General features: G+C 41.5%; 1 protein-coding gene across 1 annotated transcript in view; it reads left to right on the top strand.

Annotated features, from left to right (window-relative positions):
- The window catches only part of LOC137502156 (neuroglobin-like), a 580,803-nt gene that overhangs the window by 478,712 nt on the left and 86,025 nt on the right, over positions 1–16,066 (top strand). Inside the window, exon 3 of the mRNA XM_068229146.1 lies at positions 3,351–3,471. Coding sequence (XP_068085247.1) covers positions 3,351–3,471 — 121 coding nt within the window. The remainder of the gene's footprint in view (positions 1–3,350; positions 3,472–16,066) is intronic.

Genomic DNA, 16,066 nt, shown 5'->3' with positions numbered 1-16,066 from the left:
CATAAATAAGATCTGAATCTGTCAGAAGATAAAATTTACATAAATCACACTGCTTTTTGATACTCACAATTTATTTATTTTAATTTTTTTTTTTTTTTTTTTTTTTTGCTATTTGCTTTTCGTCGCACCGACACAGATAGATCTTACGGTGACGATGGGACAGGAAAGGTCTAGGAATGGGAAGGAAGCGGCCTTGGCCTTAATTAAGATAGAGCCCCAGCATTTGCCTGGCGTGAAAATGGGAAACCACGGAAAACCATCTTCAGGGTTGCCGACAGTGGGGTTCGAACCCACTGTCTCCCGAATACTGGATACTGGCCTCAGTTAAGCGACTGCAGCTATCGAGCTCGGTGATACTCATAAATAAGACTTGCATTTTCAAATACACCGAATTCAGATAAGCCGTAGGTCTGATTACATAAAAATGTAGGGCCTACCTAATGTTACCCATGTTTATGACATAATAAAGAAAATTAACTCACCATCTGGACGGGACACTCTTATTTCTCTCAGGATGTGATTTTCAGGAAAGTACTTAATACACACAACTGAGTTGTGATTAACTAATAAATTCCCCCTGGGAATAGCCTTCTTCCATAACTTAACTCGTTCTTCATCAGAAGGAAACACTAATACCGGAGTGTACTCTCCTTGTTGATAATTGGCTTTGCAACCAGGCACACAGCAACTCTTAGGCATGGTGATTTCCCTCACTGATTGTCTTAATTCAAGTATATACAATTCGTGGTTAACAATAAAACACAGAATGCACTAACTCAATTAATTTTACACTATAAATATAACTTTACACAGATAGACTACAAAATTAAAATACTGAAGAACGATCTTCTTAACCTATAGCTTCACATAAATACACGCTCACACTAAGTTTTTTTCACTAATTAACGACTTTCCACTTAATAATCCAGTCGATGACGGCTCATTCTCAGATATATCTGAGTGAACACGCGGCCATCGTTAAAAATTTCAATAAAACTGCGAAAATCTATGTTTAACTCTACTAACTCATGTGCTAAACTTCCCCCCTAACGATCAGCTGATTGCTTTCCCGCGCTCGTTACAGTACGGCCTGGACATCACTAACTATCGATCCGCCACCGACGGAAACGCTCTCTGCTTGTACAGTGATAAGACTGCTAAGCATAGAAAATACTTCAAAACATTGGTTTTTTTTGAGTTGTTCTTCCTTCGTGCCACTCAAGTAGACAGATTTTTTATTTTTGTATTGAGCCTCCAGTGGCTCAGGCGGCAGCACGCCGGCCTCTCACTGCTGGGTTCCGTGGTTCAAATCCCGGCCAATCCATGTGAGATCTGTGCTGGACAAAGCGGAAGCGGGACAGGTTTTTCTCCGGGAACTCCGGTTTTCCCTGTCATATTTCATTCCAGTAACACTCTCCACTATTATTTCATTACATCTGCCGCTCATTTATCATTGCCCCAGAGGAGTGCGACAGACTTCCGCAGCCGGCACAATAATTCCTATCCTCGCCGCTAGATGGGGGCTTCATTCATTCCATTCCTGACCCTGGCGAACGACTGGGAACAGGCTGTGGATTTTTTTTTTTTTTTTTTTTTTTTTTTTTTTTTTTTTTTTTTACTATCATACCCGGCTCTGCTCGGGTACTTTCATGAATGCTTCATTTTAGGATTTGTATCACCTGTTTCAAGTGAATATTTTTAATTTCCTTGTTGTAAAGTTGATTGATATTTTACGATGATGATGAAGATGATGCTTATCGAAACCGACTTTCAACCTATTAGGTCGCGTTGCATACATTTAGTACGTGTTGAAGAGATGTTAAGTATAGAACAAAAATGGGTTCGGATCCCACTGGTGTCCGGTTGGCCATTTTTGTTCCGTACTTAACATCTCTTCAGCGCGTACTAATTGTACGCAACACGATCTAATAAGTTGAAAGTCGGTTTCGATTACAATGCAGTCGTGAAAATCCAATATTCAAAGATGATGCTTGTTGTTTAAAGGAGCCTAACATCTAGGTCATCGGCCCCTAATGGTACGAAATGGGACGAAACGTACTGACAATTTAAAAGTTCAAAATCATCTACGGACCAGAATAAAAAACGTGATGATGAAGAATGAATGGATGGATATGAATTTAAGGCAATCGGTGGATCCGACCCGCAATGTCCCACCTTCCCAGAAACTATCATAAACAGTAGTATTACTGACCAAGGGGCTGCTTCGAAAGCACAATCCTGAATCGAAGATGCTTGTTGTCTAAAGAGGTCCAAAATTCAGGTCAACAGCCCCTCATAATGGTACTTATCGCTAGTAAAGTAGAACCATGGTATATTTTGTCATGTTGAGGTACTAATCAAAAGTAGCGTAGACTCACGGTGTTCCACACATTATGGTACTACTCACAAGTATTGTACGTCGCACAGGTAACGTAGACCCATGGTGTTCCTCACCTAGGTGTACTAATCACGGACGCCGGTATTCCCGTGGTGTTCCTCACATAGTGGGTACTACTCACAGGCAACGCAGACCCACGGTGTCGCTCATATAGTGGTACTGATCACAGGCATTGCCCAGACCCGTGGTGTTTCTCAGAATGGGTACAGGTAAACCCATACTGATTCACCCTCCGTTGCTACTAATCACAAACCTATTTTGTACGTAACATAGTGGTACTAGTCACAAGTAATGGTGTTCCCCGCGTGATTGTTTTAATCACAGGTATTTTCATGGTTCTAATACAATCATCCCTTGGTCCCCCTTTTAGTCGCCTCTTACGACAGTCAGGGGATACCGTGGGTGTATTCTTCGTCTGCATCCCCCACCCACAAGGGGTTATATTTTACGAAATCGTTTGTAGATTTAGAGTTTTAGTTTGAGATCATTTGGTTTCGCATTCAACTGTGCCCTTGTAAAAACCGAGATTGTCTGGGAAGTAGCTGACTCTTTCAAATAAATAATGAAAGTAACTTATAACTCTATATATTTACGCTTTGCGCTATATATATGATGTATACGAATCCACCTGTCACTGGTACTGTCACTAATCAGCCTAGCTACCCCGAATATTGAGGATTTAACACTTACATGTCATTTTAGGCATTTTCCTTTCCAGTTCTTCTCAACCTCCATGGCGATGGAGCCTGAACGTGGACTTCATATAGATTTTTGTTTATAATGTAGAATTCCATAGCGAAGCACGGGTAAATCAGCTAGTTATTAAATAAATGCGTTCTTGTTATAAAACCTCAGGTACAATGATTGGGTGAGCTCAAAAATATTTTGATACTTTTTAAAGCGTTCTACTCTTTGATACGTTGCCTCACTAAATATCTTTCTCATATTCCAGGGTGATGGCTTTTGTTCAGAAAGCTGTGGCGCGTCTACACGAACCAGAAAAACTTCAAACACTTCTCCAAGAGTTGGGAAAGAAGCATCACCATTATGGCGCCAAAGAGCAGTATGTTGATGTAAGTAACAGTGTTTTCTTGAACCTAACATTTAATAAATACAGCAGGAAAAACTTCGAACAGTTCTCAAAGAACTTCAGAAGAAATGTCACAACTAACGGAACACTTTACTTCCTTACTGACTGAGCAGCGTAATTGATAAGGTGATCGCCTCTTGTCTGCGGGTTTTAATCCCTACACAGTCGGCTGACATTCAGGGTACACCTAAGCAACTGTAACAAACTTTGGGGGAGGGGAGCATGATTCCTAGGATCAAAACAACAAAAAAACATCCCTATCAACATGCAGGATTTTCTACAACGCGTGGCTGCTGAGGTACAGGCTTTGCACGAAGCCACATTTGGAACAGATGGTATCATAACACACACACAGGCCGGCAATTGAAAATTCCCATCGTACAGTTGTAATCATCAACGGCGCTTTTGACGCAATTTGTGATGTGGTATGGTATTATCCATGATCCACTGATCAGCCCGTATAAGCCACCCCGGCGACTGAATAGACCAGCGTATCTGACCTTCTTGAGTATCACGCTGCATGTATTACTAGAACATGGTCCCCTAGCAGTTCGCCGTACCCCGTCGTTCATGCATGATGGGGCTCAAGCACACCTGAGTTTGTTTGTACGCCGCTGTTTTTATACAACACCTGCCCACAACCGTGTATCTGGCGTATTCAAGTGCATTGGCTTGCCTAATCTCCTGACCTTAACCCACTGGACTTTTATCTGTGTAGACTTATCAGACGTGTGGTGTACCCTACTTTAGTCAACGGCATCAACAACCTAGAACAGCATATCTATAACGCCTGTATTTTTTTTCATTGTAACGGGAACAAAGTAGTTATAAGGGTGGCGCTTGCATGTGGCCCGGTTTTCCACCCATGTGAACGTCCACATGGTATATTTAGTTCATTTTTTCCTTTTTACATTTTTCTTCCTTGTAACGGGAACATGTATTTGGGCCGAAAGCCTGTAATGTTTTCATCAATAAATATCTAATACCTATAACGCCTATCCAGCTGTTCGACAGGACATTTATCTTCGAGTGGCTTCGCCAGTTTATGTTGGGGCCCCTCTTGGCGGAAACTTGGAGCATCTCCTGTGATGTGGTCAATAAACGTCGTTTCCTTGTTTTGATCCAAGTAATCACACGCTACCATAATTTAAAAATATTTAGATACATGCTGTATTATATTCCTATCATGTCAGAAGATTTAATTGCGAAGTAGTGAATAGAACCCGGATTTTTAGGCATTAATAGGTCAGAAGAGGGACTCTCAAACACCCAAAATCTCTCTCGTGCAAACCGAGGCGCGGAGATTCTTTGCACCGTGCATCGGCCCGACTCGGCTCGGTTCGGACCTGCGTTTTGTCTCGGGGCGACTCGGCTAAGCACGGTTCAACTCTTCTCGGATGGTGGAGCGCTGCAGAGCAAGGGAGGAAGGGGAAGGCAGGCGGAGGGAGCGAGACAGGCGTAGGGAAAGAGAGAGAGTGCTGTCGCTTAAAATCTAGGGGTCATCTTTTGCACCTTGCATCGCGCAATGCACCGGTGCATGCACCCTGAGAAACTCTGAGTAAGAATGCAGACTTAGTGAAGCAAGAAACACGTATATACTAGCCCGGACAACAGTTCTGCTATGAGATTTGCATAATCACCAGAGGCCCAGCCACTTAGAACCCCCCTGAAAGAAATGTTACTCCCAATTACGTTGCAGGAGAGCGGGCTAAACTACACCTCCTACTTGGCAAACTAATTTGCGTGACAAAATTTCCAAAGATTGTTAGCAGTTGAAGGGACGGTAAATACACAAACCCCAACGTTTTTATTTTCCTTCTTCTTCTCCGTCTTCTACTTCATCCGCTGATTTTTCTGCACCTTGGAGGGGTCGCCGGAGCGAATTCTGTCAAACATGTGGACTTAGCCAAGTTTTAGGACGGGTTGTCCTTCCTGTCGACAACCTTACGCGGGGATGTTGTATTCATTATTGCCTCATCAATGGTGGTTGGACCTAGCGAGTTGGCCGTGCGTTAGGGTCACGTAGTTGTGACCTTGCATTCGGGAGATAGTGGATTCAAGCCCCACTGTTAGCAGCCCTGAAGAGGTTTTTCGTTGTTGCCCATTTTCACACCAGGTGAATGCTGGAACTGTACCTTATTTAAGGCCATGGCGGCTTCTTTCCCAATCAAAACGCTTTCCTGTACTTGTCGCCGAAAACCTTTGATGTGTTAGTACGACGTTGAACCACTAACAAAACAAATTATGGTATTTGGTAGCCGTGCGTTGTGTGTTAAAACTGTGTGTGATGCTGAAGAGGTGTATATTAAAACAAATACCCAGTCCCCGAGTCATTAACATCGACTAAAATTAGCGACCAGCCGTGAGTGGAATCCAGGACTTCTTGAAACGAAGGCTGCGACACAGAGCATTCAGCCAAATGGACAGTGTTAAATATTATTATTATTATTATTATTATTATTATTATTATTATTATTATTATTATTATTATTATTATTATTATTATTATTATTATGGATATGTTTTTGGGCTGGGATTGTGAAGGAAGCGGCCGTGGCCTTAATTAAAGTACAGCTCCTGCATTTGCCTGGTGTGAAAATGTGAAACCACGGAAAACCCTCCTCAGGGCTGCCGAGAGTGGGGTTCAAACCCATCATCTCCCGAATGGAAAACTTACAGCTACGCACCGCCAACTTGCTCGGTCAGAGATACCGTACTTCAGAAAATATAACGAAAGTTCTGATGGAAATTCTGAGACCTGTCAGAAATGATATCCATTTTACTGTTTCGCGGAAGAACAAGTACAAAAATGTCTGAGTTACGACCAACTGGTTATCAAAGATTCCGGACTGTCGCACTAGTGTGAACAGTCCACTTGTCCCGAACCAATGTCCTCTCGAAATGAATATCGCGTCTATTTGTGGGAGCCTTTTAACATTCACCAGTCGAAACTGATACTGAAATTACAGGGACTTATTCTACGTCTAATAAATATTAGCAGTCACTTATTATTTTTCCTGTTCATTTCTTCTACTTTCCCATGTCAATATATCCCTACACTCAAGAACTTGCAAGTAATGTCGTAAGGGACAGCAGATACCCTTTGTTATTCTGACAAAGATGGCCTTACTGGGAAATTCTACTCGAATCTCTCAATTTCACCTTGTCTCGCACACGTCAGTCACCAGGGATGTAGCAACAGCAAGTGGATTAACTGGAACACTGTGTCCATCTGAACGAATTGTGAGGGTAATCCCTCCAACGAGCTTCTTTTAATGATTTCCCGTCCCGCGCTACTACCAGCTTCATTCTGTGGGTAGAAAACGAGATCGCACAGCGGATTCAACACTTCTGGACTGCCTGATTGCTCCCAGCGGCCGTCTTGTACCTATCTTTACTGATTTTGCTAATGGAAAATTTATCTTATCAGACAAAATCAAAATAAATGTGTGGTGAACAATTAGTTGTTTTGTTTTCATCAAAGAAATATCCGTAACCAGGTGCGGCTTCAATGGTTCATTGAACCCCTGCCAGGAAGAAACCACTTCTTTCCCCAATTGTTATTTTCCTAAAAGTATAATCTCGGAGGACATTGCTGGTTATTTATCTTCTACGCAGGCAAGCCGTTCTAATAGCCTATGTCAATGTGTGAACATTGTAATACCAGAAAAGGCGTGATTCATGTGACGAATACATTCAAAGTGAAGGGCAATTAAATCATGTTCAGCTAACAAGTGCATAGTATTCTGCTCCTAAACAGTGCAGTATTAAAAAAGAGGGCTTTTGAGTATAGTAAAAAAAAGATATCATGATGGGTACAACAAATATATGTCTAGAGATAAGCTTCAATTTGTAATTTGTATACTATGTTTTGTAATTAAGGCCAGTTTAAAAATCAGTTCAAAGGAAATGAAGGGTGGAAAAATAAAACAATCTATATATATAAAATAACTTGTCCTGACTGACTGACTGACTGACTGACTGACTGACTGACTGACTGACTGACTGACTGACTGACTGACTGACTGACTGACTGACTGACTGACTGACTGACTGACTGACTGACTGACTGATTCATCATCGCCGAGCCAAAACTACTGGACATAAAGAAATGAAACTTTGGGGATACATTCATATTAAGATGTAGGTGCTCGCTAAGAGAGGATTTTTGGATATTCCGTCACTAAGGGGGTGAAAAAGGGGGGTGAAATTTTAAAATGAGTGTAACTATATCTCAAAACTTTAAAAGTTTACAGATATAAAAATTGGTATTTAGAATCTTCTTTAAAAATAAGGAAATACGTATTTTTTTTGTTTTCGGAAAATCCCAATAGGAGGGGTGAAAATCGGTGAAAAAATGTTGAATGCCTTTAATCAGGATACCGGTACTTATATCTCAGAAACTGAAGTTATTACAGACCTGAAAATTGGTACTTTTGATCTCTTTTAAAAATAAAGAAATACGTATTTTTTGTTTTTGGAAAATCCAATTAATGAGAGGGTGAAAAGGGGGTGAATTTTTAAAATGAGTGCATCTATATCTCAAAACTTTTAAAGTTTACAGATGTAAAAATTGGTATTTAGAATCTTCATTAAAATAAAGAATCACGTATTTTTTTGTTTTCAGAAAATCCCATTAGGAGGGGTGAAAAGGGGTGGAAAATGGGTTGAATGCCTTTAATGAGGATACTTATATCTCAGAAACTGAAGATATTACAGACCTGAACATTGGTGTTTGGGATCTCCTTCAAAAATAAGGAAACACGTATTTTTTGTTTTTGGAAAATCCAATTAATGGGGGGTGAAAGGGGGGTGAATTTTTAAAATGAGTGTATCTATATCTCAAAACTTTTAAAGTTTATACATGTAAAATGTGGTATTTAGAATCTCCTTAAAAAATAAAGAAACACGTATATTTTTTGTTTTCGGAAAATCCCGATAGGAAGGGTGGAAAAGGGTGAAAAAGGGGTTGAATGCCTTTAATGAGGCTACTTATATTTCAGAACCTGAATATATTACAGACTTGAAAATTGGTATTGGGGATCCACTTTAAAAATAAGGAAACACGTATTTTTTCTTTTTTGAAAAATCCAAATAATGGGGGGTGAAAAGGGGGGTTAATTTTTAAAATGAGTGTGTCTATATCCTAAAACTTTAAAAGTTTACAGATGTAAAAATTGGTATTTAGAATCTCCTTTAAAAATAAAGGAACACGTATTTTTTCGTGGCATTTTTTCTGTAAAACCCAATAGGAGGGGTGTAAAAGGGTGAATAGTGGGTTGAATACCTTTAATGAGGATACATATATCTCAGAAACTGAATATATTACAGAACTGATAATTTGTATATGGGATCTCCTTTAAAAATAAAGAAACGCGTATTCTCGGAAAATCCAATGAAAGGGGGGGGGGTGAAAGAATTCAAAAATTAATTGACTTAATTGTATGAGAATATATACATCTAATAAAAACTAAAATTGTTACGGACGTGAAAATGGATATTTTGATCTCCTTTAAAAACAAAGAAAACGCGTTTTGTGGGGAAAACCATCTTGGGGGGCAGGAGTGGAACGGAGTTGAATTCCTTTCATGAGGACACATAAATCAAAAACTGAAGAAGTTAGAGTCGTGATAATTGCTATTTAGAAGATCCTTTACTATTAAAGAAACAAGTGTTTTTGGCCGGAAAATTCACTAAAGTGGGGGGAGGAGGGAGAAGTGTGAAAGGAAGTGAAAAAAGTGAATTATTTTTATGGGGATACTTATATCTCAAAACTGAAGGTAATAGACGTGAACATTGGGGTTTGGAATCTCCTTTAAACATAAGGAAAAACTCCTCCTTTAATTTTTTTGGGTGGGGGAGTAAATAAACTTAACGGCGGTGGGGTGTAAAAGGAGGTGAGACCAATTGATTTTGCTGTTCATAATCTACTTATAAAGAGCCTCCGTTGCTCAGGCGGCAGCGCGCCGGCCTCTCACAGGTGGGTTCCGTGGTTCAAATCCCGGTCACTCCATGTGACATTCGTGCTGGATAAAACGGAGGCGAGACGGGTTTTTCTCAGGATACTTCGGTTTTCCCTGTCATCATTCATTCCAGCAACACTGTCTAATATTTCATTTCATTTGTTATTCATCGATCATTGCCCCAGGGGTGCTTCGGCAGCCGGCACAATTCCTACTGTCGCCGCTAGATGGGGCTTTATTCATTCCATTCCTGACCCTGTCGAATGACTGGAAACAGGCTGTAGACTTCCGATGTACTTATTCTGATCACAAACCCTATTTTTTAATCTTTCCTGGGTTCGTTTTCAACAGCCATCTTTTCCTTCGGAGAACGTTCTTATATTACAGTAGATTCTCCTGGCATATGAATCAAAATTTAAACACATTTGAAATAAACGATAGGAATGAGATTGATCGTCCAATTGATCACCTCTATAATAAGGTCAATAATGCACGGAAGTATGTTATTCGTATCGCCAGAAATCCCGCACACTGGCCTATGCGCGACAATGATGCTGATCACATTCTCAACAATGACAATGGCAGCAGATGTAATTTACCGCCAAGTAGCGGTCTTGCATCTTGCTGTGGGGTCCAGAACATCTATAATAATAATAATAATAATAATAATAATAATAATAATAATAATAATAATAATAATAATAATAATAATAATAATGTTCTGGACCGTCGTCAAATGTGCGGACCGCGGTGAAAACCGGCCATTGACGAGTAATGACTAAGAATGCAGTCCGGCCGCGGGTTCAGCACCGCCAAGGCACCCAAGAAGACACCACGCCGGATCTCCTGAAGGATTTGATCCATATTAAAAATGCTTATATGAAAAGATGGCAAAGATATAGCGACCCAACTGACCGGGTGGAATACCTGGACCTAGCCCGGGAAGTACGAAATCGATTGCTGGAAAGAAAGATTGAAAAATGGGAGGAAACTTGCCGTAATCTATTAGAAAACGAGTCAGATGGCGAATTTTGGCGGTTTCTCGCAGAAAACGATTCAGATCGCGAATTTCGGCTGATTATATATCTAAAACAACATTCAATTATAAATTTCAGTACAATACCGTAGCGAAGCACGGGTATCTCGCTAGTTTATTAATATTTTAGGCAAATATCCCAGAAGATAAAGTGGACCAGCCTGCAGTTAGGACGTGCCTGAGGAAGCATTCATAGTGGTCTGGATATTTTCCCACTACAAGCTAGGGAAGGCGGGAAAATGTACGAGAATATACCGGTGAAAATAGGGCCAAAATTGCTGAAGACCTTACAGACAAATCGGTCATAATATTTTGTGATTGAAGAACTGTGTCCGAATCTGTGGTGTAGTGGTTAGTGTGATTAGCTGCCACCCCCGGAGGTCCGGGTTCGATTCCCGGCTCTGCCACGAAATTTGAAAAGTGGTACGAGGGCTGGAACGGGGTCAATCAGCCTCGGGAGGTCAACTGAGTAGAGGTGGGTTCGATTCTCACCTCAGCCATCCTGGAAGTGGTTTTCCGTGGTTTCCCACTTCTCCTCCAGGCAAATGCCGGGATGGCACCTAACTTAAGGCCACGGCCGCTTCCTTCCCTCTTCCTTGCCTATCCTTTCCAAACTTCCCATCCCCCACCAAGGCCCCTGTTCAGCATAGCAGCTGAGGCTCCTGGGCGAGGTACTGGTCATTCTCCCCAGTTGGATCCCCGACCCAGAGTCTGAAGCTCCAGGACACTGCCTGTGTGGTGGTAGAGGTGGGATCCCTCGCTTAGTCCGAGGGAAAAGCCAACCCTGGAGGGTAAGTAGATTAAGAAAGAAAGAAATGTTGAAGAACTGTTCTAATATCAGCTGTGTATTTCCGATCTCATTTGGGACTGCAGAAGGGAAACCAGTTCAGAAACTTGATTCGTGGTAGAAAGGACAATTTGTGATTTAGGCCTAAATATTAATTATTCTACTGAAAAATATCAATTTTTACTGGCAGTGCCACATACATATTTAAATGTGTCAAAACTCGGAAGGTACTAATACCGCTTTTGGTGTTTTAGAAATACGGCACAAAAATCTGAAAGATCGTAATTGTGTTAATTCAGGTCTGGAAAGTGATTTCGGGAACGCAAGAAATTTCAAATCATATTATAAAAGATTTAATGCAGAATAAACTTCCCTGATCTTACAATAGAACTATTTCCTATTTCGTTATGACAAGATGTTTTAGGTGGTTTAATTCCGTGAAATACAGTATCTGTTTGAGTATTTTCAAGCAATTGTAGAATTTTTCAGTCATTGCAATTCATCATCACCTCAGGGTCAAAGCTTAGTTGAGGAATATTTTTGTAGTTAGTAAAAATGTAAAATTCTGAAAATCCAGGATTCCTGGGTTGGTTTGAATTTCCACTTGATCACAAAATCTGGTACTGTGATAAACTTCTTGGCTCCACATTACTTCAGTTTCCAGCGACACCTCAGTGTACTTGGTGGGAACTAGGACATGCAATATCTATGATGTAGCAGGTTTCCCTGGTCTTATCAAGCAGCACGATGTCTGTTCTATTACATGGTACTGTCTTGTCAACTATGATTCTTCTTTACAATTTAATTTACGTCTCACCGATACAGAGAGGTCTTATGGAGGCGATGGGGTAGGAGAAGTCTAAGAGTGAGAAAGAAACGGCCGTGGCCTTAATTAAGGTACAGCCCCAGCATATGCCTGGTCTGAAAAAGAGAAATCACGGAAAACTATCTTCAGGGCTGCCGACAGTGGGGTTCTAACCCACTGTCTCCCGGATGCAAGCTCACAGCTGCGCGCCTCTAACCGCACGGCCAACTCGCCGGGTAAATTATACTTCTAAATGAAGTGGTAATTTTCAAGAACTGACGCTGTTATCTACTTCCAGTAAGATGTTCAGTACTTAATGACTTGGTTATTATTATTATTATTATTATTATTATTATTATTATTATTATTATTATTATTATTATTATTATTATTATTATTAATATTACTATTATTATTTCTTTCTTAATCTGTTTAATTTCCAGGGTCTGTTCTTCCCTCGGACTCAGCGAAGGATCCCACTTCTACCGCCTCAATGGCAGTGTTCGGGAGCGCGAGAATTTGGGTCAGGGATATAACTGTAGATGTGGACCAGTACCTTACCCAGGTGGCCTCATCTGCTATGCTGAACAGGGACCTTGTGGAGGGATGGGAAGATAGGAAGGAAGAGGGAAGGAAGCGGTCGTGGCCTGAAGTTAGGTAGCATTCCGGCATTTGCCTGGAGGAGAAGTGGGAAACCACGGAAAAACACTCCGAGGATGGCTGAGGTGGGAATTGAATTGAACCCACCTCTACTCAGTTGACCTCCCGAGGCTGAGTGGATCCCGTTCCGGCCCTTGTACCACTTTTCAAAGTTCGTGGCAGAGCCGGGAATTGAACCCAGGTCTCCGAGGGTTACAGCTAACGCACGCTAACCGCTACACCACAGAGGCGGAATTATTATTATTATTACTATTATTATTATTATTATTATTATTATTATTATTATTATTATTATTATTATTATTATTATTATTATTATTATTGCTAGTGGTTTAACTTCTCCCTAACACTATCGAAGCCTCTCGGTGACGCAAGAATAGAAAAAGGCTATTGGAAGGAAGCGGCCGTGGTCTTGGGAAACCATGGAAAACCAAATGCAAGGCTGCCGACGATGTAATTCGAACCCAACATCTCCCGAATGCAAGCTCAAAATTTCGTGACCCTAACCGCACGACCAGCTCACTCGGTATCTCGGTATCTTTATTATACGTATTATTATCATCATCATCTTAAGTAATTTCTTTTAATATCAGAATTCATCATTCACATTGTTCACATCGTCAGCTCATTAATGCTCAGCCTCTTTTCGGGAGTTTGAGTATTTGAAATCTACACAACAGTGCCCCATGAAGAAGATACTTGAGCAGTAGTAACAGTAGTATGCCGCCCCACACTCTACGGGTAGCATGTCTGCTTTCACCCGGAGGCCCCGGGTTCAACTCCCGGCCTGGTCAGCGATTTTTACCCGCTTAGCCTACGCGATTACAAGTGAGGAGCTATCTGACGGCGAGAAAGCCAGGATAGCTAAAAACGTGGCACCGTGTAATCTGCAGGCTTCCAGGCTGAACAGCGGTCGTTTCCTAGGCCAAGGCCCGCCAGAGCTGTTGTGCAATGGGATTTGCTTCGTTTTTGTTATATTATTATTATGTTCGTAGTCGTCAGGATTTCTTTACGCTGTGTAAATGGATTCATTATTATGTGTCCTCAGCGTTCTTAAGCTAATGTTCCTATTTCCTTTGTCGGTGAAAAGAATTGCGAAAACGTCCCGTAAACATCAAGAAAGAATTGGAAAGAATTGTAACTAGGTTTCTTTGTAATGAACACAAATGTACGAATGTTTATCGAAGAGAGACCCATCGCCTCACTATTCACCATCCTTCAGAGGCAAACAAAAGAGCATTGTGGTTTTCTGCATTTCCAGGTCACAATAGCTTGAAAAGTTCAATCGAGAGAGAAGCTAGAGGCAGACGTCTTGTCGGCGATGTCTGTCTTTCTCTTTCCATGCACCAATACATTAACTGCACAAACTAACTGGTTTTATAAAGAACCTGGGAGGTAAATGGCGTAGACAGTTCGTCGTTCCTTTTCATTGTTGCCCTAGCTAGGACACTGGCGTAGCCAGGGGGGGGGCCCAAGGGGGCCGGGCCCCCCCCCAAAATATTTCCTGAAACTAGAGCGAGGATTAGCCGTTGTTTTACGTACGGTACGAACAACTTAAAAACGTACACCGAAATGTTAAATTAACGTAGCGACAAGAATCTATTAGTAGGGCTCAATAGGGACATACATAATTCTCCATATTTGTACTGCTTGAATGAAAGGAAGGATTGTGATGCGCGAGGATATTTCCCTGTAGAGGCCTCAGTATTGGGAATGAAACCGTGTATTGACAAATGTCAAGACATGAAGAAAGGGCCAATTAGCAAGGGATTACTCAGTAGGGGGCCGGAACGTGACCACCGAGATAACGGGAGCCACGTCCAGAAACAGCTGCAAGCTTATAACATCGTGTCAACTTTTGCAGATCGGTTCCAGGAAACAACAATGTCCTAGGGATCCTCGGGTTGCACCGTGGTTGAGAGATGTGCTGTGTTTGAGTTGCAGCGTTGGGAAGACTGTGACAGGATTGTGTGTGATCTGCACGTTAGTTCCTCATTTTGTGCCATATAAGTAACATTTTTTGAAGAGGGACCGTTTTGTCACTGAAAAGCCAACACTATGTGCATCCTCGGTAAGTTATGAAAAAGTTTTTTAAAAAAAATTCTTACAGTGCCAAGACAATCGCGGATGCGTGCCTAAGTTCGATAGGTAGGCCTATATATTTTGTCAAATGCCCGGGGACTGATTGGAACCTCAAATGAATCCATCAAAAGTGCGGGTAAATACTTTGTAATTGGCGGGCGTGATAACTCAGTTCCAATGCTTCTATCTTCTCATCAGGACGGCCCAGGCTTGAATCGCAGTCGATGCATGAAACATTTTTAAAATGGGTAGTCACGTTCTATTGATACGGATTCTACTTAAAACACTAGATCCCGTCCCTTACCTTTCTTTACACTTTTGAGCCAGAACCGCATCATTTATGGTGGTGTATTTTGAGTATCCAACCATTCTTCGGACTTACCTTGTACCTTAAATGGTGAGTGGATGCAGTGGCGTACCCACAAAATAATTTCAGTAGGTGGGGTGTAAGTCCAGGCCAGTAGTGTGGATACAACTTTTCCTTGGAAGGGGTTGTGAAAATATTTTTTATTCTTTAATTAGAATTTGCTTTACGTCGCACCGTAGGTCGTCAATGGCGACGATGGGAAAGGAAAGGGCTGAGAGTGGAAAGAAGCGGCCGTGGCCTTAATTAAGGCACAGCCCCAGCATTTGCCTGGTGTGAAAATGGGAAACCACAGAAAACCATATTTAGGGCTGCCGACAGGGGTGTTTGAACCCACTATATTCCGGATGCAAGCACAGAGCTGAGCGCCCCTAACTGCACGTCCAACTCGCCCGGTGAATATGAAAAGAAAGCCGGTCCTACCGAGTGCGGTGACGGATCTTCAGTAGATATTGTTGGTTTTGATTGTTAACATGTACAATCATAGCTTTTGTACTCTTAACATAAACCGGCTGCATTATTGAAACTGTTCGTAAAATTGATAATATCGTTCTTCGTTTGTGAGGAAGTAGAATCTTCATTTAATTTGTCTTCTTAAAAAAAAGGAACCACTTTGGTACTACACCCCGTGAAGGTGACTACCTTCCAGGCCGTATATATTTCGATTACGAGAGACTCAAGGAAAACTCTACTACACCCAAAAACAAGGCTGTATCCTCCCCATCCCATGCCTTTCTTAACTCTGTCAGTGCCGGAAATCGAATGCAGGATGTCTTAAGTCAAATTCGAAAATAAGGAGACCTAAAAGTACCAGCCGGCCCCACAGTGTACGGGTAGCGTGCCTGCCTCTTACTGGAGGCCCCAGGTTCTATTCCCGGCCA

Source organism: Anabrus simplex, chromosome 9 (genome assembly GCF_040414725.1).
Source record: "Anabrus simplex isolate iqAnaSimp1 chromosome 9, ASM4041472v1, whole genome shotgun sequence".
Classification (NCBI taxonomy): domain Eukaryota; kingdom Metazoa; phylum Arthropoda; class Insecta; order Orthoptera; family Tettigoniidae; genus Anabrus; species Anabrus simplex.
The sequence above is the reverse complement of the archived record's forward strand: the minus strand, read 5'-3'. Positions and strand labels throughout refer to the sequence as shown.